The sequence below is a fragment of the Manis javanica genome, chromosome 6 (assembly GCF_040802235.1).
Source record: "Manis javanica isolate MJ-LG chromosome 6, MJ_LKY, whole genome shotgun sequence".
In the NCBI taxonomy this organism is placed as follows: domain Eukaryota; kingdom Metazoa; phylum Chordata; class Mammalia; order Pholidota; family Manidae; genus Manis; species Manis javanica.
The window spans coordinates 117,503,258-117,529,407 of record NC_133161.1 but is presented as its reverse complement, the minus strand read 5'-3'; the positions used below and the strand labels follow the sequence as shown (position 1 = coordinate 117,529,407).

Sequence of the window (26,150 nt, the reverse complement as noted above, 5' to 3'; positions counted from 1 at the left end):
TTGACACGCATATATACATACACAATCTCTTTTACCATTATACCTTTTCTTCAGTATATTGAAATATGATATTTATAAAAAGTGTCAGTATCTTAGCACCAGAAAAACTGCCTCACTAACTGGGAAGCACACAGAGTCCACTTAGGTAGAGAATGGCCATGTGGAGACCCTACTCCCAAATAACTGGGGCGTTCTTCATTATTTTAGGCTACTTATCATTTCTGAAAAAAAATGACTTAATACAATTTCTTTCTGGGTTGGACCCAAGAATAGTACTGAAATATTGTGTATCTCATCCATCCTTGGGAAAATGGGGACTAGCCATCAAGATGATAGAAAAAGAGCAGAGCCACCCCCGCCCGGGTTACCCAGACTTGGACTCACGGCCTCTGCAGGCTTGCACAATGATGACCTTGGGTTTGTCTTTTAGACTCTGACAATTGCGGTTGTTGAAAATTTGGAAGATAGTGTCATCGGGAAGAATGTCTGGTTTCTCCTCTCTGTGCTTTGTCCCACAGATGCCATCCAAGAGTCCGTGTGACATAAACACCAGGAAGGTACTGTCTGAGAATTTGTGTTCTTGGCGGTCGGCAAACCGCCTCAGTGCTGCTTCCATTTCCTGAAAGGAAAGACAAAATTACTCTCAAGGAACGCTTCACAGTTTGTACCCAAACCATAGATGGGGTTACCTAAAAGGAGCAGGCACTAAGGAGTCCAACGATTTGGACTAAACAGAATTGTAAGAGAAATTATATTCTGACATAAAACTAGAAAATTAGATGTACAGCATATTAAAATTAGCCTGGTTTTTATATAGCATCACCCCAGTGGTTTCCAATATAACCTTTGACTTAAGAAGATATTGCGAGACGGGGTGTAACGAAGGGCAAGTGAGTTGACAGGTCTCCAAAGGGGAACTTTGCCCTTCAGCATTTGTATGTGTTGGTGTTCCTGTAAGTTTTCATTAAAACAGAAACAGAGATAAAGAGAGAGTTTTCTATTGGCAAAAATTAGAAACACTTAATAAATTCCTTCATTATGAAACAGCAGAGCCTTAGGTTTAATACAGGTTGTCTAACATCACCCAGGATATTTTTTGTCAGAGACAGAATCACAGCTTTTTGGGTGTGCAGCTTTTTTCTTTCTTTTCCTGCTTACCTGGTTTTATGTTTAGACACACAATATTGAAATTTTAAAAGTCTCATGAGCTCCTTTTGTAGATATCAGGCAATTATAGGTTCCAAAGCTTGCACATCACCTACACTATCAAGTAATTTAAAAATAGCCAATGTTTTTAGTGAAATACTACTATCAAGAGCTGCTCTAAATCTTGGCTATGAGATGCACATTAGTGGGGGCTGTAATCCAGGGCGTCCAGTTCTGAGCAAATATAATTCCTCTGACATTCAGTCCATTCTGATAGCTGCTAAGAAAGAAGTTCAAACTTGTTTAGGTATTTAGGAAAGCAAGAGACTTGTCCCATTCTCCTGGGCCATTACCAGAGCTGTGAGATTCTCCTCTACAACCACTGAGTATCCAAGGTTTTCAAGCAAGTCTTTCATCCCAAACAGGTCATTTTCAGAGCCATATCGTTTGGAAAGACAGTCAAATTCCTTGTTGCAGATGATGAGAGCCAGGCGAGTTCGGCCCTCCTTCTCCATCACTGGGTATATCTGCAATTCATAGGCACAGAGTGAGCTGCCTCTGGCATCCTCCCTTTTGCCTCCAAATTCCACACAAAACAGGCCCTTAGAATTATCGAGTGGATGACTTGAAAGCTTGCAAGTAGAATTCTGTATGCCCTCGTGAGGAAAGAGATGGACCCAGACTGAAAACACATACTAGTTCTGAGTCTACACTCTGGGAATCTGACTTTGGTTGGGTGGGTTAGGAGTTTGGTATATGTTCCAGGCTGGGATGGAAGACACTGGAAATCTAATGTAAGAACTACTTAATTAGGTCATGTGATTAGATAACATATGCCTTATGGCCTAATCCTAAAGTATTTGTACCAGGAACTAAAATTAATTCCCAGCAAGTCCCCAGTATCCCAACTATTGAGTGGGCAAGCTTGTGTGTCCCTATTTCAAAGCATGTCACCTCGTCTGCCCTTGTCATCTTCAGTTTGTGAAAATGATCACGAGGACACAGCTTCAACTTATCACTGGGTTGGGAAGCCTGGGCTTCCTGAGGAGCTGAAAGGAAAAGAATAACTCATGAAGCAGTAACACCCACGGCCTTGCGACCATGCAGGTCTTTTGGATAAGCTCTGATTCTTTGGAAATGGTTACTGTCATCTTGCTGAAATAAGAAAATCATTCCATGCTTAAAAATAACTAAAGCAAAAATCTGTAGTACTCCCCTTTTTCTCACTGATTCTTATAGACCCCACTATAGATTTCTGCTTTTTTTAGTGGTCATGGCACTGACTAACTTTTCAGACCAAACATGTTAGACAGGATCTAAGATTTGGAAGGAAACCTAATGTCCATTACTCAGATATTTGAATTCCACTTACAATATCCCCATTTTGTTATTACTACTCTCCAAATATCTCCACTAACAGGGAACTTCCAACATTTTGAGGCATTTTTTAGCAGTTCTGAGTATCATAAAGTGTCAGCCTTATAATCTAGCTTTTAAAAAAAATAAGTATGTACTTCCTGCACTGGCAATATACAGTAAAACATCTAATGTCTTTCTCTGTGAAAGTCCATGAGTTCTTCCATGACTTCAATATATCCTCTTGCATTTTTCCATTATTTTATGTAAATGCCCCCATATAAACAAAGATTTTTTTTTACCTTAATTGTGGTCACTGTACTGTAAGCTTATGTAGGATAGAAAAGATGTCTTTAATCTTTATATTCCAAGTGTCTTGAATGACACCTGGCACAGATTAAAAGTTTATAACTGTTTGTTGATGAATAATTATCTTCAAAGACTTGAAAAGAGCTGCCAAGCATCCCCAGGTTCCTTGTTTTCCTTTATGCACCAATACTTCTTTTCCTTCCAATACTTCTGTGTAAGATTCATTTCATGTTTTTAACTAACAAGCCCATCAGTTTACCAACATCTTTACCTGCATACCATACTTTCCCTCCTACTACAAAGAAAGGCATGTTCTTCCTCTTATATAAGGGTGATCCCTTTACTTATGCCCTGAGTTCCATTCCCTCTCAGCCACAAAGGCTTCACCAGGCATTTATTCAGCTCTCTCCCTTTTTCCAATTTCTCCCTCTCTTGCTACTGTGTTGCCCGCATTGGCATATCAATATGCCAGTATTAAATCAATTTATTTTTTAAAAACATCTTCCTTTGACCCTATTATCCCTCTAGGTATTGTCCCAGTTCACTAATACACTTCTCCATACAATTCTTTAAACACATTGTCTATTTTCATTATTTTAATTTTAATTTTTTTCAGCTCTCATTTTTTTTCTTGAATACAACATAAAATGATTAGTTTCCTCACCACTTAAATAAAATACTTGTTTTCAAGGTCATCACTGATAGTTTGTTGCTTTCTTAGCATTTAGCATGGCTGAACACACTTTCTTTCTTGGGAAATGTTCTCTCGGCTTCAGTGATGCTGCATTTTCCAGCCAATCTTTCTAGATCTGTTTGTCTTCACTGCTGACTCTTCCTTTTCTGACAAACCACCAAAAGTTGGGTCATTCTGTATTGCACCCTCCAGTATTCTCAATCAACATTTCTTCCCAAGTGGCCTTACAAAGTTCGGTCATCTTAAATATTACCTGCCTGCTGACAACTCCCAGGATTCATTCCCTTCCCTGTTTTTTCTGTGAACTAAGAAACTGAACATCTGTTTACTCAACATCCACCCTTGGGTGTCATACATATTTCAAACTAAACACATACAAAGAAGGACTCCTGATATTTATCCACTCCTACAAATCTGTTTCTTCTGAGTTTTCACTCAACCACAGGTTTTCTGTATCTCAGTCACTGGTACCCTTCACCCAGTGCCAAGCCAAGCTATCCTTGGTTCCTTCATCTCTTTCATCAGTCCATATCCTCTGCATTCGTAGTTTCCTTTGACTCTATCCCCAAAATGGATTCCAAATGTAACTTCTTGTCATCATCTGTATTAGTATAACCCTGGCTTAACTATGTTTTAATTGAAACATCTTTCAACTAGCCTTTCTAATTTTATACTTGTTTATCAATCACTCTTTTGCCTGAAAACTTCTGAAGGCTTTATACTGCAAACAAAATCCTAACTCTTCCCCACTTTTAAGAGGTCCATCACGGTAGGCCCAGTCTCTTTGACCAGCTCCTCCCACCAGGCCCCCTTAATTTCATCGTCTCCAGACAGACTGGTCTTCCCTATGGCTCTGTTACAGGACAATACCATTCCTGACCCAGCACCTCGCTCCTGTTCCCCCTTTCCATAGAATGCTTTTGCCTTAGACTCTGTCACAGCTCTTCTCTGTCGTTAGGTATGCACCGAAACATCTCTCCAAGAGCTCTCGTAACTGTTCAGCTTGGCCAGTGGTGCCTTACCACCCCTCCCCACCCCTACAACATCTCCTCTTTAGCCTAATCCTCTTGTCTCTGCTATACTCCCTGAAATCATACTATTTATTTATTGCATACTTACCATACATTTATCTTCACTACACTGTAAACTCCATGAAAGCAGGATCTTTATTTATTCTGCTTACTGCTACAAACATGCTACTTAGAATAGTATATAGGTATGTAGTAGGTCTGCAGTTAATTTATGAATATATATAGTTATATTATGAATGGATATAATAGTGAATAAAGATTACAAAGCTTTTATTTCTTTGTAAGTTTGTCCAGAACTTCTGAAACTATAGTACTCAGAAAACAACACTATCACTAACCCCTTTCTAAACACTGATTTTTTAATGTAGCCCCAAAATTCATCTGTTTCTTTGACTCATACTTTTTTAATGTGTTTTTCTTAACCATATCTTTATTCTATGTTGCACAGTTAGTTGCTTATGTCTTTAATGTTTTATGGATCTTTCTAAAGATGTTATTAATCCATTCAAAAATATGAGTCTTTGAAAGGTTGCATTATTTATACTAGAGAACACAGTCAGGGACAGTGATGGGCTCAGTGTACAGGTTTCTTGGGTTGCACTGCATTTCTCTTTCCACTACACCATAGGGCCTTTCTTTACCTGTCTTTCTTAGCTCAAAAATTGTCATTAAATGTCCATGACATTACCTATCATAGGTAGAACTGATGTCTGGGACAACACAGCATTCTTTTCAGTTTCATCATCTTCACTTTCACTTGTAGATTCTTAAGAGAATTGAAGAACAGGGATGTAAGTGACAACTGCCGAGGGATTTTTCTCAGGGCAGAGGGAGAAATGGCCCAGAATGCATGATTCTCAATTCGAAGGTCTCCCACTGACACCCAGGGCGCCTGCTACAACTGCCTGGGTCTGGTGGTGGTTACCTGCTGGCTGGGGCGACAGTGCCTGGACTGGTCCAGGCCTTTCCTCGTCTCCACTTCCTTCACTTTCATCTTCAGATTCTGAGGTGGAATGAACAAAAAGAATCAGTGCTCTACCTTGAAGGTCATTTTCAAAGCTGAAAATTGACTGAGAATACAAGCATCCTAGATCTTTACAGATACACCTCTGACAATATTACGGGTCTAATAAGAGTTTGGGGGTCTGTGAGATTTGGAGGCAGTTACCTGTCGAAGAAGATGACTCTGTGCTCTCAGATTCATCATTCTTATTTTCAGGATGAGATTCTGAAATAATATGGAGAAAAGAGATTTGTCAGCAGAACTATGTTTGTAGGACCTACACACGTCAAACTCCTTTGCACTGATGAGAAAATGACTATGTTCAACCTGGAGCTCCCCTGTGAAACATGGAGATGTGGCTCATTCTCTAAGCTCCAGGTTTGTTTTAGAGGATTGTAGCTCTCTTCCCAGTGAAAGAGGAGGCAGAGTTTCCATGAAGCAAAGAAGAGCTCATTAGATTCTGTTTCTATAATATAAGGAACAATCAAATTCTTTAATCAAGGCTTTTTTGCAATAGCATTTTTCATTCTGATGAAGGAAATTACATTACTGCACAGAAGTTAGATGGTCTTTCAACAACAAAATAATCTCACAAGGTGTTCCAAGAATTGGCTGTATACTCATGTACATTTTATTCTGGATTAGGGGTCAGCAGACCAAGACCTCCAGGCTGAACTCAGCCTGAGAACTATTTTTATAAATAAAGTTTTATTGGAACACATCCAAACTTATTTTTTCTTTATTATTTATCACTGATTTTATGCTACAACAGCAAATTTGAGCCATTGTGCTGGAGACATATGTGCTAGAGACATAAAAAAATATTTTAAGACAAAAAGCTTAAAATATTTACTCTCTTGGCCCTTCAAAAAAAGTGTGCTGACCCAAACTCTACAGAGAAAGACAGATTTGTACTCCATTAACTCTCAAATTCCCTATGTCCTCTTTAAACATGGAGAAATCTAGGTTCCCAGGGATTTATCCCTTGGACTAAGCCCCAGTTTAGCAGAAGATGGTGGATTTTTTTTTCTATTAAACATTCTATATCAGAGAATGACTCTAGAGTCCATAATGTATGGCCACAATGTATTAGCTACAGACTATTATTGAATTTAATACAGCTCCAGGATTATTTATTCACTTGACAAATATTTATTCTGCACCTATTACGTGTCAGGTGCCATTTCCATGAGTTTGGGATATATTCATGAACAAAGCAGGCAAAGATCCGTGTTTCATGAGCTTTCCCTTTAGCAGGGAGAGATATATAATATAACAAATAAATAAATGTTACAAAATTACTTTGACAACCACTAAGGATAAGAAAATATGCAGCTGTGTAAATTGATGGAGGACGCTGAAACAGGGGCGAGGGTTGAGCAGGATATTTTGTGGTATTAAATTTGATAAGCAGACAAGTGCTAGAGATGTGAATAATTTACTCTCTCTTTGCAAACAGAAATTGCATAAAGACAGTACATAAAGAACAAGTTACTAGCCCTTTGGCTGGGAATACTTACTTAAACTCAGCTGTTTCTTGGAGTTGAAGAAATGGTCCACAATTACTTTTCCTACCGTTTGAGTTTTTTCACTGAGATCATTAACCAGGTTTTCGGTCCTGTTCACAATAAACTTCATTCCTTCCCCTAATTTTAGTAACTCATCCCTATTTAACACATTGTTTTCCCTCAAGTCATCAAGGAAGCCACCAATCGTGTTCATGGCGATTGACTTCATAGTGCTGAAAGGATCTTCATCCGGGGATCTCTTGCCTGTGAGAATGACAGGGTTTTCGGTAGGTACAGGACCTTAGAAATCTGATTCTGGGCCAGCAATTTGCAAATATTAACTGGCAAAACAATCTCCTGAAAGCTTGGTCAGCAGAACTTCCTCAATCCCATTCCTGGAAATTCTGATTTGATAGATTAGGGTGGAGCCCATGAATTCTCATTTTTAACAATTTCTCAGGTGATATCAAAGCTCCTGTGTGAGGTTCACACTAAGAGTAACACCCATCTTGCTCAATCATCTGCTATTTTACATATGGAGAAACTGAGGTTCAGAAAAGTGAAGCAACTTCACTAAGGAGCTTAGTGATATCTGACTCAGTTCAGTCTTTCTACCGTCCATGATGCCTTTACTTCTTGTCACTTTTATCAAGATCTAATTTAATTTTAAAACACATTATATACAGTCAATATGTATAGCAGTAAAATATAAGTGCATTACATCTGTAAAAGAATGGATTTTGTTTCCTCAGGCAGGGCAGCCCTATGCACAGAGATTGAGAGCACAAACTAGCTGGTTTACTGGCTGCCGTAAACTGAAGGTCATTCAGAGAGCAGAAACATGGAGGAAATGAGTTACTCTGCTCAACTGCATGGCCTCTCATCCAGAAAAAAAGCACTTATAATATGGGTAAGAATTCTAGATCAGTATAAGTCCAAATAAAAGACTAAAATCACAGGAAAGTTTTTTGGAACATAGGTCCAGATTTTTTACATTTTTCCTAAGAAGCTGTTTACATATTAACTAAAATACTTTTTCTATCAGCAGCCTCATCGTTGTGCCTCAAGCTCCCAGCTCCTTAATGCCCAGAGTACACTAGCCAGGTCTAGGGAGTGCCCCCTTACAGCTCCTTCTCCTACCCGCGCCTCCTGAGCTGCGATTCTCCCAAAACGCAGCCACAAACGACAGAAAACCTCGAGTCACTCACCAGCCATTGCTGCTTCAGTTGCCTGCGTGCAATAAAAGTGAAACTGAAAGCAGCCTTCTTTCTTTCTCTCACTGAAGGAGGGTGTTGGGCCGTTATTACTCACTTGCGAAACACCAGCTTTTCAAGTTCTCTTGTTCTTTGCCAGGACAGAACCTGATTCCTCCTCTGACATGCGGTTTCTTCCCTTTGGAAAACAGGAAGCAAAACCTGTCTTCTTTTTTGTTATAACAAAAGCACTAGGATGAAGTACACACCACACACACACACACACACACACACACACACACACACACACACACACACACACACACACACACACACACACACACACACACACACAAATTTCTATGTTCTAATTTTCAGTCTATTTTTAACACAGCTAATATACTTAAATTGACCCTTGTCTCTGTGCCCCCACTTAGCCACTTAAATGGCAGGGTGGTCGCACTTGAACAATGATTGTTCATCCTTCTAAGTGAAGTGTGAGTTTGGGAGCCTTAAAGGAAGCGAGAACCTGTCTGAGGCCTGCCAGGCAGTGATACTCCTACCACTGTTTTGAAAACAACCATAGGATCTCTTTTCTTCTCTTTCTCCTGATCTGCTTGTTTGTCAGTTCTGGGATAATGTATATATTTTTATTTGTGGACACTTATTTGATTTAAAAATAATAGATATTTGTGTTAAAATTAAACAATAGAAAATTTTGTCAAATGGAGTGAGGTTATTCAGCCTATTTAATTTCACACTATAAAGGAATGACAATTACATTTTTAGTTTAACATCTTTGTGAATTTTTTCCTATGGTCTTTAAAAACAACACAGTACTGATTTTATTGATGTCCTCAGTCATTGGCTTCCTGTGTCCACGCCCTTTGCTCTGACTACAGACTAGCTTGTCACTTACTTTTGGCCAGCACGATACAGTAAAGGGACATTGTTTAGTTCTGAGCCCAGGTCTTCAGAAGCATTGGACAATTCTTCATCTTGGACCTCTGAACCCCCATACGAATGAACCTGGGCTAGATTGCTAGAGGACAAGAGATGGCATATGGAAGGGATGCCAGTTTTCTCAACTCAGGTCATTTAGACCAACTTCAAGCTATTCAAAACCAGATGATTTGCAAGGTATTTTGGAAATCCCAGCCATGTTTTAGAGATGGCAACCCTAGAGCAGATGATCTCAGACAAATGGATAATTCCAGAGACAAGAAGAGCCACCCAGCTGACTGAGGAACTTGTGAACAATAGCAAATGCTTATTGTTTTAAGCCACTGTGTTTTGAAATAGTTTATTGCTCAGTAATAGATAACTGACAAATACATTTTCACCTACAACTTTTTCCCCATATTATCAATAATTTGCCTCTTTAAAGTTTGACAGTGTATGGCAAACATTTCTAAAAGCCAACACATTCAGAACTATCTCATGTTTTGATGACTGTATAGTATTAAAAGTGTTGATAGATTAAAATTTTTAGATATTTTGTCACATTAATGCATACATAAGTCAACTAATTCAGTGGTGTGAAAAAGTGTATAATAAAAACCATATTCTTCAATACAACTCTCTACATCAATCCCACATGCTACAAAAAATTTCCCTGAATTGTTTCTGTTTTTATTTTCTAGTGGTAATCTTCAGAACTCTCAATACATGCCCATTTTATCCCTCTCCTTTCTGTTATATAAAATACAAGCAGTACCACTAACACATGAGATCTGGTTCACTTACACTGTCTCACTTCTGTCCTATTCTACCTAATATTTGATTTCATGATCTTCAATTCTTTTCTTAATATTTAAACATTACATAATATTTTTAACCCTCATATCTTTTCCTATCCATATTGCTTAGTAACTTCTCATTTACAAAAGTTATTAATAGTTTCCCTCATAAGTATCCTCCATCTTTTCTCACCCTCAATTAGACCATGATTTTTAACCTATAACTTTATCTTATGTTGTCAGATTTCCTAAGATTTCATTCACTTCTCTATCCACAACCATTTTCTATGCTTTGTCCATCCAATAACTCTAATGTTAAAAAACAGTGAAAAGCATTTAAATTATTTTTGGTTATGTATATATTGTCTGTCTGGCCAAATCATATGTTGTGATTACATTTTCTTCTCTTTGATCCTGATCTCTCCATTAATTTTCCACTCAGAGAAGAATATATGTAGCTTAAAGATCTACCAACTTTCCATTACCTGACCTTATACACTTAGCCTTCTCTCCCATAACTCTACCTAAGACTAAGTCATTTCTTTTTCATTTGATTCACTCACTCTTACCCATGCAAGGACATTGCTCAACAATAGTTCCCTTGCTCTCCTATCTCCTATAGTTTTTTTTCTCACTTAATGATGTCAATACTATACCCACAAAACACAATATAAAGACCTTATTATAAAACAATAACCTCTCTTCATCCCTCTTCCCCACAACTCCTCAAAAGCATAGTCTATCCTTACTGTCTCTAAATATTCTGTATTCTTTCTCAAACCTCTTTTGTCTCTCTCTATCAAAACAACCCTTGCCAATATTCCACATTGCTAAATTAAATTTTTAATCCTCGTCACTTTTTTGACCTATTAGAAGCATTTCACAGTAATATGTGCACCTCTTCCTGAAACTCTTCATTTATTTGCCTTTCAAATTATAACCTTTTGTTCTCCTGCTACTTCTCTGGCTGCTTCTTCCAGTAACCTTTGTCAGTTAATTCATATCTCAAGGTCTCTGCTCCATCTATCCTCACTTATTTAGCAGCCCCATCCAGTATCTTGCTTTAAAATACCATTTATTTATAGAAAGGCAACTCAAAATTTTAACCTTCAGCCTATGCCTGTCCTCTAAATACTAAAGCCTCACAGCCAGTGTCAACTGGACATCTATTTCAATGCTTGGTAGATATCTCAATCCCCTCAAACCTACCACCTCTGAGAATGTTTTCCATTTTATTTTGCCAGTTATTCAAGCCAATTTCATCCTTCCTGTTATTCAGAGTAGAACATTTCATTCTCTTTTTCTTTCTTTATCCAGTTCTGTTGGCTTTATCTTCAAAACATGAAGATTGCTCACCACCCTTATTTCTGCCATCCAGATCTGGACCACAGTCAACTCTGAGTTTTTTCCAATAATCTTCTAAGTCCTCTTTCTGTGACTATCTTGGTCCCATCCTTCTCATTCTCATCTTAACCCAGTAGCTGGAGAGATCCTGATAAAGTGCAACTCTGCTAATTTCGTTCATCCTTCTGCTCAAAATTCTCCAACTGCTTTCTATCTCAGAGTAAAAGTGAAGCTTTTTTTTTATAACAAAGGCACCTTATATGATCTGGAGCTTGCCCCTCTCTCTAACCACATGTCCTAAACTTCCCCCTTTGTCCCTGGATTCTAGCCACACTAATCTCCTGGCTGCTCCTTAAATACACCAAGCATATTCCCATCTCAGGTCATTCCTGCTTACTTTTCCCTTTGTCTGGAATGCTCATTCTTCACATCGCATGGCTGGCTCTCTTTCTCCACGTCCCTTCTGCTGGTAAATTAGCTAGCTAGTTCCTGATTATTCTCTCTCCCTTCTCCATTAGACCACAAGCTCCATGAGGACAGCAACTTGGCTTTGTTTTCTGTGTAATGACCAATGCCTGACATACAGTCTGTGTCCAATATCTGTAGTTTTACTGAAGGAATGGATCTTCTGTTGACTTTGTGCATTTTAAAAAGCCCTTCCCTGGTTTTGCAGCTTGTCTTTTTTCCCCCACCAACTATGAATTCACATTCATTTTTATTTTTAAGCTTTATTGAGATATAATTATATACAAAAACAATTGAACTTATTTAATGTATACATTTTCACAAATTTGGACAGCATTCACCAGTCATGCCGTCGCCACGATCAAGGTCTAACCCTGTATACAGTGCTCTTAAAATGTGTTGTATTAAATTTATTAATCTTCTTCTTTATGCAGTGTGGTTTCTGAATCTTGTTGGGAATTTCCTCTCAAATGCATTTTATAAAGTCATTTTTCTATATTCTCCTCCTAATGACTTAAACATCTTATTTCTCACGTTTAGGTCTTTACTCCATCTGATACATTCTTCTGTATGTGGCTTGAGGTAGGAAAATTGTGAGTTCGTGTTTTTCTACAAAATAATTTTTTTTTAAGAACCGTAACATCTTTATTCTATTCTTCAATATAACAGAAGTAAATCAGTCTTGGGTTTTTCCTTAACAAAAAAAAGTTGTTAAAATAGATTTAGAACCTCATAACTCAAAATAATTTCTTGAATCATTTTTTATTTTACCTCTGCAGCATGCCATGTTCTAAGTTATTCATTTCTAGCCTTTGTATTCTTTTCTATGTATACATTTGTCTTTTCATGTGCCACTTAACACAGCTTTTTATGTTATCACTTGTGTTTATGCAATTTCCACCCCTTAAAAAAATGTTTCCTTAACTATTCTTATGACCTTCCAAACAAAGAGTACAAACAACCTGTGAAAAAAACAACTCTGTTGGGTTTTCTTTGGGATTTGGGATTAATTTGGGTGAAAAATTATGTCCTTTAAATTTATTCATCTTCTCATCAGTAATGGCGGTCTATCCCTCTATTCCTTCCAAAAAAAGGTGTAAAATTTCATTAATATCACTCAAAAAAATTTTTTCCATATATACCATGCAACTATCTGTTTAGAATTATCTTTAAGTATTTTATGATGTTTATTGCTATTGCAAAAAAAAGGCTTAAAAAAAGCAAACATTTCCTGATTATCTTTTGAATATAAGAATGCTATTAAATTTTGTATATTGATCTGAATTCTTGCATGTCTTGGAAATTTATTATAAATTTCAAGAGACTTTTAATGGATAAAGTCATATTTTCCAGGAATAGTGATTTTTTTTCTTGTGTTCCATTTTTACAATTGGCTTTATTGACTTGCTGGTTTAGTATAAAATTGAACAGAAATTTTTTTGACTTGTATTTTATTTAAAGGTAATACTTTAATATTTCTGCATAAGAAGGCTATAGATTTTCTCATATTAAGTATTTTTCCTCTATTCCTACAGTAATGGTAGGCTAGGCTTTTATTAGACACATGCTTTTAGATTAAGGAATTGCTTTTTTCCTGTTTCTCTAAGGTTTTTATTTTTATTTTTTATGAATGAATTCTGAATATTACTGAACGCCTTTCTAAACCTCTTAAAATTATCACATTTCTCCTTTAATCTTTTGTTTTAAGGAATGCTATCATGAATATTTTTATTGTTATACTGTAATTATATTCCCAGAGTAAATACAAGCTGGATAAAAATATTATTATTTTTTCATATATAGCTTGTTTTACTTTGCTAACATCTTATTTAGAATCTTTACATCGGTATTCCTGAGAAATCAGCCAGTCTTTTTCCAGCTTTTTCTCTGTTTCTCTAATTCTATATCAATTTTGTACAAGTCCTGTAAAAGAATTTAAGGAGTTTACTTCTCTTTTTATTATCATAAAGTGTTTATATAAAATGCAGCTCATCGATTTCTTAGAAGTTTTGAAAGACATTTCTTTACAGTCATTTTGATCTGTTATCTTTTTTTCAGGTAGACATAACAAAAATTAATTTGCTTAATGTTTACAGATACATTTGGCTTTTTGTTTTGTCATGTATTAATTTTGTTAATTTCCTTTTTTTTAGAAAATTGTCCATATTTCATCTGTATTATGAATGGTATTCTCCTGTTTTTTCTGTATGTATATTTATCTGTATTTATTATATCTTTTTATCTCTAATATTGATTTTTTACTGATTATATTTTTTTCTTAGTCAATCTAACTGAAAGTCGGCTATTTTATTTTTAAATGTTTTTAAAGGACCAGTTTTTGCATTTGGCAATCTCCTCCATCCTTAGTTTCATTAACATCTCCTTCATTTTTTCCTTTTACTCTTTATTTGTTTTCTCCTATTTTCTTCTTGATTTAGTATTTTTCTGACATCTCAGATTATGTGAATATGTGGGGCAACGTTGACATTATTGGGTTTCTACTATTGTCACTCAATAGTCAGCAACTGAGATCTCTGTAATATGTATTTAGGGATCTTTGTGATATGTCTCATGTTTCCACCTGGACAGGCTAAGTCCAGAAATATAAATATCATGAATATGTGTACTATTAGCTAACCCTTGCAATTCAAAATACAGTTAATTCTCATAATTTAGAATGCTTTTCAGTCCAGTCTCTCCTTGCTTTGGAGAGGCAATGCAGAGCTGTGGTTAATGACTCTGACACCAGAGCAGGTCATTTGCGTCCAATCCTGGTGTGGCCACCAACTAACTGAGTGGCTTCAGGTGAATCACTGACACCTATGTTCTTTCATTTCATTATCTGAAGAATGGGGATGTTATAGTAAGTATTTACTGTGTTGATAGTAAACTGTTTACAGAGCTATTGTGATTAAATTAGTAATATTGATAAGCTCCCTTAAAATAATCAAAATCCTTACAATAAACCTGACATACAATTAATCTCTATAAACAGTAACTATTATGATTATATCTGACACCTAAGGCATCTTATTTTTTTAACCCAGTTCAGCAAGTACTAAAATATCTAATTCAGCATTCTATGTGTATGTGGCAGAAATGGCATATCTCCTCACATAGTAGCTTGGATGGCCATCCTGCCAAAATTCCTCTAACACCCATTCACTCTTCCAGAAATTTGGATGCTTTCTCTTCCATTGATGACATTACCCATTCTCTTTGTTATCCTTTAATTATATGTGTATTCCTATACAAATACACTGAGGTTACACCATCTTGGACCAATGCTCAATTCATTCTTCTAGAATAGCTACATGCTTCCTAAAGAATAAAATTTCTCTGTGGAAGGTGTGGAAGTCTGGAAAACAAGTAATTGATGAGAAAATTAATTAACTTGGAGTAGAAAGAAAGAAAGATACATGGGAATGATTTGCTAAAATAATAATAGTTTACTGAAAAAAAATTAACTTAACCTATAATGTTGGTTAAGTACAAAGAAAAGTTCTTCTGGACCACATGAATGGTCCCAGGGCTGGAGTGTATAGTGAGGGGCTGGCCAATTTGGAATTATCGTCTCCAGATAGGAACCATTTCACACTTTTGCTGAAGGCAAGTCATAGACAGTTCTCTTCACTCAATGCAGTGCAGATATTATGTGACTCATAAATCTAGAAAATCCAGTTATCTTCTTTCACTTCATTTCCACTCACCCACTATTTTAATTGAAATTGTGTTCTCTAGTGGAGGACCAATAAGACACAGTCATTTGTTTTCACTTTTATGAGCATTCAAAGGGTTAAATACATGTGCTGTACTGATAAAGGTGCTTTTTGAAGTTGATCAAGACGGGCTGGATTGCCTGTAATTTCCTGAAGACAAGGAAAAAAACAGAAGGTCAAGAGACTATCCCTACATGACTTCAGTCTATACTCTTACCATGATTCTTATTCCACCCTCTTCCATGTACTTCTGTCACTTCCCTCAGCTTCCACCTGTGACCCTGGTAGTGTAGTCACTAAAAAGTACTCAGCATGATCTGTGTAAAATCCAAACTAGTGTATGCATTTCTTTCCAAAAGCATTCAGAGGATCATTCAGGATAAAAATTTTTAAATATTTACCATGTGATCACTAAGGTCCATGTCATCAGGATTTTCACCTTTTTTCTGAATTAATTTATGCCATTTTCCCCACTCTCATTTTCCTCCTGTCCACTACCTTCTTGCAGTTTTTTAAATACAGTAAGCACATTTTTGCCTCAAGACATTCGTACTTGCTGTTCCCTGTGCTGGAACACTTGCCTTGCATGGAACCTCAAGGTTCACTCCCCTACTCTATCCATTCTTTATTTTGATTTCATCATTTCAACACCTCAGAGAAGGCTTGCCTGAAAAATCTATCTATAGCAGAATAACACCTATCTTTTTGTGTCTCTTTAGCCTCCATTATTTTTCTTCTTAGCTCTTATCACACTCTCTGACATATGACACATGTACTTGTTTGTGTATTTACAGGCTGTCTCCACTCACTAGAGTGTGAGCTTTTTGAAAACAAGGACTCCATTTGTTTTGTTCACTGGTATGTGATAGCCATCTGGAACACAGCAAGTGCATAATAAATATTAGTCAAATAATTCAATCCCCAAATGTGGTTCTATTGGACTAATTAGGCATTAAAACTTCTGATAAAGTATCTATGCAATTATGTAATCAAGGTGACAGAAACCAGGGGTAGGAGATGGTATAGGTAAATAATTAAAGTAGTGATACAGACTTTAATAAAAAATATAATTTTAATTACATTCCTGAGAGGGAGATTAATATGTGCCTATAATATAGTGTGATATAAAGCTGTTATGAGTGAGAAAAGTAATTGTTGAGTGAACAATTACTTGATGAATCCATTCTAAAATATTATGACAAAAAAAAATTTGTATTAACATAGGTGCTTGAAGGAGTTTCTGAGCAGTAATTGAGGCTTGGAGAGCAGACAATGAGCATTCTGTGATCCACACTGTGAGAACAGTCAGAGATCTGGAGTGTGCATCAACACAAACTTGATGGTCCAGGATATATTTTACACTGTCTGGTGATGGTAGTTCAATGTCAGGATGTGATACGTGTGCTCAAAGGACCAAAGTCCTCCTTTCTCCACAGTTAGCACCTCTGTTTTCTGTCTTTGCAGGAACTGAAGCAGTGTTTGGTAACTATGGTGGTGGTGGTGGCGGTGGTGTGTGTGTGTGTGTGTGTGTGTGTGTCTGTGTGTGTCTGTGTGTGTCTGTGTGTGACTGAGAAAGAGACAGATGAATATAAGTAATAATGGAAACAGGAGTTTATTTCCATTTTAATAATTGCTACCCTGCATCCTTCATGTTTATTACTCCTTTTCTTGGTTTGGCTTACCCCCCTGATTAACTGATTGATTATAGAGATGTGGGGGGGATCCAGATGCATGTAAGTAAAAAATAGCAGCTAATCACCAAACTATACCAAGAAGGAATACTAATTAGATCGCCTAAGCATTTGGGGTTCATTGGTCATTGGACTTCACCACCAGTGTTACTCTCCCATTTATTTCCCCTGCCAACAGCAATCTTGATACTTACTATTTTCAATTGCCAGGAAACAGGTAGAAATATCTTGTCATGGATAGTCGTTCAATGGTGGGCATCTGAGCTTTAACATGTGGTTTTTCAAATGATTGTTGTACCTAGAAACAAAAAATACTTCTTGTGTATTTTCAGAAAATATTTTGCGCCATGAGCCAGAAAATTCTGGGAGTGAAGGGTGCTCTGAGGGTTGATGGGACTAAGACCATGGATATTCTAACACTCTGTTGAAGTGTTACCACTGTTTACTTTACCTACTAGCAGTGACATCCTATGTCAGAATATACTGTTTATCTCAAAACAGGCATTGCATGCCTAATCCAAGGTCTTTTAAACTCCATTTCTGATCTACAGATCTGATTATCAAAGATCCTCTAACCTTCAACTCCACCAAGGCTAACTCTTCATTTCAGTAATGCTCAAATCTCAGGATTTTGTCCTTAAGGCCTGAGCACTGAACCACTTTTACATCCCCACTACCAAGCTGACTTCTGAAGACTTCTGCTATGGACTATTCAGTCAGACCCTACTTACCCTATTTCCACTATTTCTAGTCTTTTCTAGGAATGCCCTTGAAAGTAGAGTCTAAATCCTATTCATCCAACAGGGCTCAACTTCCTAACTTTCTGTTTACAGACACCCTGACTCATGTTATTATACAATCTCCTCCTGTTTAGTAAGGGTAATTTTTTAAGTTTAAAAACTCTTTTTCCATAAGAGTGCCACTGTTTTCTATGGTTTTGAATTAAAAAAGAAAACCACACTTTTTCCCACATTCTTCATACCAATTTTCTTCTCCCTAAAAACTGGAGGGAACCTCCATTCATTCATTCATGCATTTATTCATTCAATGAATACAAATTTGTAGGTGCCAGAGTGTTTAAAGTGTTGAGTAAATCCCTGCCTTCATGAAGCTTGTATTCAAGTGAGTAAATACAGCTAGAAAACAAACAAGTGAAGTGTATACTGAGTGGCTGATGGTCAGAGCTAGAGAGGAAAATAAATTAGGAAGGATAGTGAAATCAAGGGTGTTCTGAGTTGGGGAAGGAATATCAAGTCTTCCCTTCTGGACCACTGCAAAGAATGTCTTCTCCAATATTCTTTTCACCTGTATAGGTCTTTCCTTCAGGGATCCCATCACAATCTCTAATGGCACATATTTTCTGGCCTGCTTGTTTAGTACTCTTCTCTCTCACAAGAATGGAAGTTGTAGGCAGCTCATGTCACATATGTCATACTTACCCCTGTGTCACCGGACAGAACCCATTACCAAGCACAGAACCCAATACATATTTATTTAATAAATCAAGCAATGAAAATTAATTCAAAGTACTTCCTATTCTTGAATTTTAAGAACTTATAGTCCATCATATACAAGCTTATATTTTATATTAATTTGTTCTATGTTGATCTCCTGCTGTGATACATTGTCTTCTTTCTCTAGATCAGATTTTAAACACCTGGGTGACAGTAACCAGGTACCACTCTCCTTTTGTTAGGCTGATACAGTCCATCATTGTCACTTGGAAGGTGGAAAGTAGTAACGTCTTCTTGAACAAATAAATGGTTAGAAAAAGAAAAAGAAAGCTTACCTTCCGAAATACTTCCTCTAGGTGATAGCGCCATGAGTATTTTTGGAAGCATGTGATGAGCTGCGCGATGAAGAGAGACCCCTTTGTGATGTCTCTCCAGGATACATTGTCTACAAAGAGAGGGAGTGGTGAGCCTTGGGCTGTGGCCTTCACTCATTTTTTGTTTACATTTGATTATGTAATTATTTGGGAATTATCTTGACATATTTAAGGGAAGCTCTTAAAACCCTACATTAACTCATTTTCCACACAGAGGAAATAAAGAAACATAAAGAAATGGTAGAGGTTGAGCTAAATGGCAGTTCATTAGAGCTGCAGGATTGCATAGTGACTCTTGTATTCTTGGGACTGCCTTTCTACTCTGTGACTTACGTTCATTCAGGGGGCATTGAAAAGAGGCTTGAGAGGTCATTGGAATTGTCCTATTTCACAGAGGAAAGAGTAGCAGCTCAAAAGGATTAAAGAATTTCCCCACGTTCACACAGTTGTTTACAGATTATATACCATGCTGTCAGTCATAATATAACAGACAAAACAGATGAACAGTCAGAGGAAGCTCTAGGAGGGGAGGGATAACTTATGGCGTAGACTGTGCTCATGGTTTCACAAGTATTACTCTACCTTCAAACTCATTAAGTTATAGCCATTAACTTTGGGCAGCTTTTTGTACATCCATTATACCTCCATAATGTGGTTTAAAAAAAAAGATTTAAAATAAATTTTCAAATCGAAGGCATTCAGATATAAGGCTTCTTAAGATGATTACCTGGAGCTCAAGGACTAAACACTGATGCCCCATTATTAGACTTAATAAGCCCCACAGTACCATTTTCTACCTTTAAAAGGCTGTCCATATTTCTGTAGCAGCATGCAATGGGGCCATTGTAAATAGCATTAGATGAAAAATATGAAAAAAAGGGGCTTAACTTGAGAAAGAGAAGCCAGTCCTGGGGCCCATAAGAATTCTACTCAAAATGTTAAATGTATTTAATAAAATATTAAACCAATCATTTTTTTTTAATGCTGAAGGAATTTCCCTGTATAAGTTGTTTTAATGTTTGGTATAACTGACTGTAAAGTGCAACACTTATAATAAAAGTACATTTTTTAAAATGAGGGAAAAAAACATCTGTCTCCATAGAACCAATAATATAAAATGTGAAATACATGGACAGCACTCAAAATATGTCTCAGATCAGACAAAGCCTATCTTGGATTTTTAGAATCATTCAGAGTAGCGCAGGTCTACAAACCCCTATCTTCAACTGAAAGACACATACGTGGGGTTGAGGAGCAGAAAGCAATGAAGTCCTTCTCCACGTGGGTCTTGTAAACAGCATCCTCCTCCAGATGCTCAGAAGGCTGGGAAGAACTGTCTGCCGAGGTCACTGGAGAGTCACTCACCCACAATTCCCCACGATTTGCTGTGGAGACATCAACTGTCTACACACTCTTGTGCTTCCTTCAGTGTGATTACCACAACGGTCCACCTCATTATTTTTAAATGTTTTTTCTAGCCACATTTATACACACTCACATGCAACTCCCTCTCCCCCCAAACTTTACCGCTCTGATGCATTGAGCGGTGTGTCAATTAAAAGTGACAGCAGCATGTCAGTAAATAGTGACCATGCCATAAAACTGGAATAACCCATTTGCTAAAAAGAGTAAAGGAATTAAAGCCCTATCTGCATAATTTCAGAGAAGTTACTATTTTTTTAGCTTAATTATTTCTGCTTTTACCCCAAACAGTAGCTGTAGGTAATTGGAAGTTAAAAAAAAATAAGGGAAAGAAAATTTGACTGCAGTCTCAAGTCCCCTCATCCTTCTACTCATTTTCCTTTCAATATCATATTTTTAAAAAGGTGCCCCACTTTCAAATGAAACTCTTTTCAAGCCAGAGAATGCCAAAATGTCAGTAAAACATCTACAGAGAACATTGTCACTGAAATGATTTCATTCTAAGCTTTGAATTTTGTTGTGTAACTTTTATTTAGGGATTCTGGTGATCTCCTTCACTACTTACCTTGGATTAAACTGAATAGAAATTTCTCAGCTGACAAGACAATTCTCATGATCACAGTTCCCTAGACGGACTTACCTAAATATTTAATTTAGCTTGTTTCCATTGTTTCTGCTAGAAACAAAGTATAGATCACAATCCTCTGTGACCACCTTCACGACCTCTGGAGTTGTCCTCTCAGAACTCACCACCTCTGCAGGCCTGGACGATGATGACCTTGGGTTTGTCCTTTAGACTGAGGCAGTTGCGGTTGTTGAATATTCGAAAGATGGTGTCATAGGGCAGCACATCTGGCTTGTCATCCCGATGCGTGGTGCCGCAGATTCCATCCAGGATGCCGTGAGACATGAGCACGAGGAAGGTGCTGTCGGAAGACCTGTGCTCCGGGCGGGTAGCGAATGCCTGCAACACTGCTTCCATATCCTGGAAAAGACCCCAAACAGACTGGAATGGCACAGCATCAAAATGAATCCGACTTCCTATTTATCATGAGCAGTGTGAGAAACCTGTAATGCACCAGTCGCGACGCCTTCACAGGGTGGTTACCCATGACAGCTGTTTTATTTTTTCTTCTGTAACAGAGCAGAGGGCTCAGCTTTCTGCTTCTGCTGACATTATATAAACTGTTCTCTTGACATAATTTGCATTTGCTATTGTCACTTATCTATACTTTTGCCTTTCCATCTCTCTTTTTTTCTTATTACTTAAGAAGAGCCTCTAGAAAGAAATACACTACTTCCCTTAACTCTCCCCACTGTACTTGGAATAAAACCAGACTTCTGACGTATGTCTACTTCTCCCTCCTGCCATCCTCCTGCCCCAGGCTCTAGTCACGCTGGTCTTTCTGTGCTTCTCATGTGCCAGTTTCACATTCAGTTCAGCCTTTCCACTTGGAGTTACCCCAAGCATCGCACTCCCATCTTGGGGAGCAATCTCATTCTATCGCGTGCCAGCCCCTAGGTCATCTTCTCAGAGAGGCTGTTCGTGGCCATCCCATCAACCATTATTAGTCCCTGCTCACCAATGTCACCGCACATTTCCTTGTCCTTTATTTTCCATGTATTTTTAACTTTCCTTTCACCCTCACAGAGACACACCAAATCTCTGAAATTTTCTGTTTTCCTTATAGTTTGATAACCCCCACCAAGTGCACCTGGATCAGTGTGAGCTGGGAACTTCCCGGTTCACATGCAGGTCTATGCCCAGTGCCAGGAGGAGCTGGGACAAAGTCTGGCTCACTATTTACATGATGGGTATACTCCTGCTAAACATTCATTACTCAAGAATTGTCTGGGGGCTGGGGGGGCTTAATCCCAATTATCTCATTTTGAAACTAATAACTGTGTTGAGTACACATACCAGTCCATTTTCATCCAGTTTTATGAAACTGAGGATATTTGGAGCAGAAAAGAGACACAGGGTTCAACCTATCTAATACTTTCATGTAATAAATACACACACACACACACGCAATCAGACCCACACGCACAGAGGAGGCCGCAGGTTGTTAAAGTATTTGCCTGACATTATAAAGCTGACTTGCTGCTGGGAGAATGTGTGATATATGTGGGTGTTGGGGGTGGGGAGGGCCCTTACCTTGGCAGTGAGGTTCTCTGCCACGTGCACACTGTAGCCCAGGCCCTCAAGCAGCCCCTTCATCCCTGTGACATCAAGGTCAGCCCCATTCCTGAGAGAAAGATGGTCAAACTGGGTATTGCATATGATAAGAGCCAGACGAGTGCGATCCTGTTTCTCCTTGATTGGATAGATCTGCAGGAAACGGATATGCGGTGAGTGTGACTTACCAAGATCTTTTTTACACCCTCACCCACCAATCACTGTTCTTTGTTAAGCACTCTGATAGATACTCTCTCCCCTATCCTGTATGAGGAATCACTGCCTTTCTCTCTTTTGTAATAAATGAAGTTCGTAATATAAATAAGTGTACATTGGAAAGGAAGTATTCTGTTTTCCAAGAGCCTAGAACAAGACCCAGTACATACCTGGGATGGTTACTTAAGAATCTTGAGGAGGTTAGAGTAACTCCTATCCTCTTTGTCTCCCCTCTCTTTACCAACATGTCAAAGCTTTCTTAGGATTCAAGATTCAGATCAAATTTCATAAAAACCAAGAAATATTTGCCTTTGGCTTACGCTAAAAATGAATACATCAAAGATCCCTTGTCTTTGGTAACAGTATTGTTTTGGTACTGCTGTTAATACATCTACATACAATGCTCTGCAGCCTTTAATTATATTTTTAAAATATGCTTCATGTCTAAGCTTTTCAACCAGAATGCACACAATTACTATTCAGCCATGTTATCTTATACATATTTTGATTCTATGAGTTGGGGGTTGAAAGATAATTGGAATCTGTGTGGGGCCACATAATTTCCTCCCATAATTTTTCATAGATGCTTTGATCTAACTGTGAAAGATTACCACCATCCCTATGCCCCCACCCTGCAATTAGTGCTTTAAAGTGAAAGCAATTGTTTGTCTTTCTCTATTTCATGTACAGAGCACAGCACCTCTTCAGCTCTTTCTTTATACAGTTTCAGGAACTCTTCAGGAGGACATAGCTTGAGAATATCTGTTGATTCTTTTAACTCATCTGGTCCAGTTGCCACATTTGCAGGAGCTGCAGGATATAACACATAATATAAATTATGATATCTGCCTATGTGAGCCAGTTATCACTCATAAATACTGACAGAGAAAGGAAATCATGGGAGGAGGTTTTTTAACATGTAGGAGTTACAGTTAAACCTAACCCTTAGTGTGTGGAGATAGATTATGACAGGGAAAGAGGGGAGAAATCTGTGTGTGTGCATGTGTGTGTGTGTGTGTGTGTGTGTGTAGTAGAGAAAGCACATCCACTTAAAAATGCAATAGTAGATTCTGATAATTCTGTGGAAAACACTTCAGTGACTTGGAATCAAACGTATCCTTTCCAAATACAGCAAAAAACAGTTTGATATTTCCAATGGTTTTACTCTAGGGTACTCACTCATCCATATGGACTTTCTGTTGTCTCTGAGCAAGAGTATATCAAGTACATTAATTAGAGTGTTACCCATTAGAAATACAACTGAGTCACATGTACAATTTTAATTTTTCAATGCCCACATTAAAAAACTAAAAAGAAAGAGATGAAATTAATTTTAATAATACATTTTATTTAGCATAATATATCCAAGATATTATCATTTCAATATGTGCTACTATCTACAAGTCAGGTACTTAATTGTAACCTCAGCCTGAATTCTTAACCTTTCCAGAGGAGATGGGCTTCAGTGATTCCTCACCAAGTTGTGAAATCAACTATTTAAAGGAGAAGTTCTATGTAGTAACCCGAGCGCTACATCCAGAGTTGAAGGGACAGTTTTTACCAGAGATTCTAACAGACTCTGGGTGCCCTTGCCTCGAAAGTGCTAAGCAACCAGCACTAAGTTTTACAGCCAGATTTTCAAATGCAAGGAAGTAACTCCTCCCTGTTGGAAAACTTTGGTTCTGACTCATGCTGACCTAATTCCCAGAGAAATGTTGCCCAACCCTGCTTGGCCTCATTTGATAAGATTACACAAAAGACTGGGAAAGTCCAGCGCTCTCTCGGAAGAAGAGAGAAGAGGAATTCATAAACAGAAATTAGAAGAGAAGTTTACCAAGACCTAACACAGCAAGTTTTTTGTCCATAAAAGGAACAAACATTAATGTTCACTTATATGAACCAACTAAGAAACTCTAATTTTAGTTGAGAAAAGCAATGCTATCCTGTAGAAATGTGTTACTTTTTATGCTTTATAGGTATTTTTCCCTATTTCACTCATTTGTTTCTTTATACTTTATAGTTGTTTTGTTTTGTTCCTATTTCACCCATTTGTTTCCATTAATTTATAAATAATAGTTTTTGGTAAGTGTTTTTCTTAAAAGTAGGCTAAAAACTTAAGCTCTGTAGTTGCACCAAATTTTAAGTCTTTAAAGATAACAAACGTTCTGAACATTTATTTTTATAGATTAAACAGTCACACATGTTATCTTTTCCTATTCCAGAAGATTCTGCCAGCATGAAGACTTACAGCGTCCTGGAATATTTCCTAGTCAAAAGGCATGTTTTCTCATCAAAACTGTCCTCTGTTTCCAGATTATTTACAGGTTTTGTGAACTCTCTAACTTAATAAATGTCACCTCTTAATGACTACTATGTGTCTATGTATAAATATAGTGTTTAAGATAAAATTGGGAATCAAACAGGATTTAAGTCTCAGATCCAATTGCAAAATTAGCAAAACAAGTCCTTTCATTATAAAATAATAAATGTCATAGTCAATCTGCTGCCCAAAAGCAGCTCCTGTTAGCCTGGAAGTACAACAGAAAGAAATGAGAGAATTAGAAGTCTAGGTAAAAATTTTAGTATCTGAGTCCTTTTACCTAATAAAATAAACAGGAAACCCCTTAAATTGATACAAGAAGGAAGACACAGGTGCAAGACAAAACAAAGCCATTTCCCTAGGCAGGTAGGAATTTGACCAGTTATCTCTCTGACAAGGTGACAATGCTTGGCATATAGTAGGTTCATACTGGGATTTATTAAATCAAATGAATATTATTTTAGATTCTTCCCATTCCATTCCCTGAATGCTATGCTAGGAAGTGTCACGATTACATCCATGTCTGAAAGGCCTGGCCAGAGCCCTTAGGCACTCTCAGCTCGCTAAGCCCCCGGGCCTGCTGAGCAGTGTGCTCCAGGTGTCCTAGGCTCCCTCTGAGGCTCCACCAGCAGAGAGAGCCCAGCCCAGGGAGCCACTGCACACGTCACGAGAGTGTGCCTTCCACCCGCCATGGACTTGCCGGTGGGATAGGCTTAATGTTCACTGTGAGTCCTGGGGTTGCTAAAACTATTTTGAACTTCCCATTACTTCAATTCTGATTCATATTTGCTGAATTATCTCTGAGTTTTTTTTAAACCCACATTGCTTACATCCTACCTCAGATTTAAGAGAAAATAATAAACTGGCTCAAAGACCAGCTTAATTATTAATGAGGACAATCTAGGGCACAGTCTTGGATAACTGTCAGAGTAGCATGTGCTTCCTGTTGGTGGGAGTGTCCTTTCTCCATAAAGAAGGACTTACTGA

The 26,150-nt window shown here is 37.6% G+C and overlaps 2 protein-coding genes across 23 annotated transcripts in view; both read right to left on the bottom strand.

Moving 5' to 3' along the window:
- The window catches only part of LOC108386307 (caspase-12-like), a 56,632-nt gene extending 48,171 nt beyond the window's left edge, over positions 1-8,461 (bottom strand). For 18 of the 20 annotated variants that reach the window (XR_012132558.1, XR_012132560.1, XR_012132557.1 and 15 more), the window contains exons 1-8: positions 8,256-8,410; positions 7,060-7,311; positions 5,705-5,764; positions 5,462-5,539; positions 5,225-5,302; positions 2,101-2,195; positions 1,500-1,673; positions 385-619 (exon numbers count right to left, since the gene is read on the bottom strand). Coding sequence is in view for 3 of the 20 variants with exons in the window: in XM_073239354.1 (XP_073095455.1) it covers positions 385-619; positions 1,500-1,673; positions 2,101-2,195; positions 5,225-5,302; positions 5,462-5,539; positions 5,705-5,764; positions 7,060-7,311; positions 8,256-8,262 (979 nt within the window). In the remaining 17 variants the exon portion in view is untranslated. Of the gene's footprint in view, positions 1-384; positions 620-1,499; positions 1,674-2,100; positions 2,196-5,224; positions 5,303-5,461; positions 5,540-5,704; positions 5,765-7,059; positions 7,312-8,255 lie in introns of all 20 variants that reach the window. The other 2 variants (XR_012132572.1, XR_012132573.1) reach the window with 2 other exon arrangements.
- A 6,753-nt stretch (positions 8,462-15,214) lies between these two features.
- The window catches only part of LOC108385984 (caspase-13), a 29,427-nt gene continuing 18,491 nt past the window's right edge, over positions 15,215-26,150 (bottom strand). For all 3 annotated transcript variants that reach the window (XM_073239352.1, XM_073239353.1, XM_017643605.3), the window contains 7 exons: positions 23,544-23,653; positions 22,607-22,780; positions 21,199-21,433; positions 20,268-20,411; positions 18,988-19,097; positions 17,393-17,496; positions 15,215-15,657 (listed from right to left, as the gene is read on the bottom strand). In XM_073239352.1, coding sequence (XP_073095453.1) covers positions 17,398-17,496; positions 18,988-19,097; positions 20,268-20,411; positions 21,199-21,433; positions 22,607-22,780; positions 23,544-23,653 — 872 coding nt within the window. In that variant the 3' untranslated portion in view covers positions 15,215-15,657; positions 17,393-17,397. The remainder of the gene's footprint in view (positions 15,658-17,392; positions 17,497-18,987; positions 19,098-20,267; positions 20,412-21,198; positions 21,434-22,606; positions 22,781-23,543; positions 23,654-26,150) is intronic.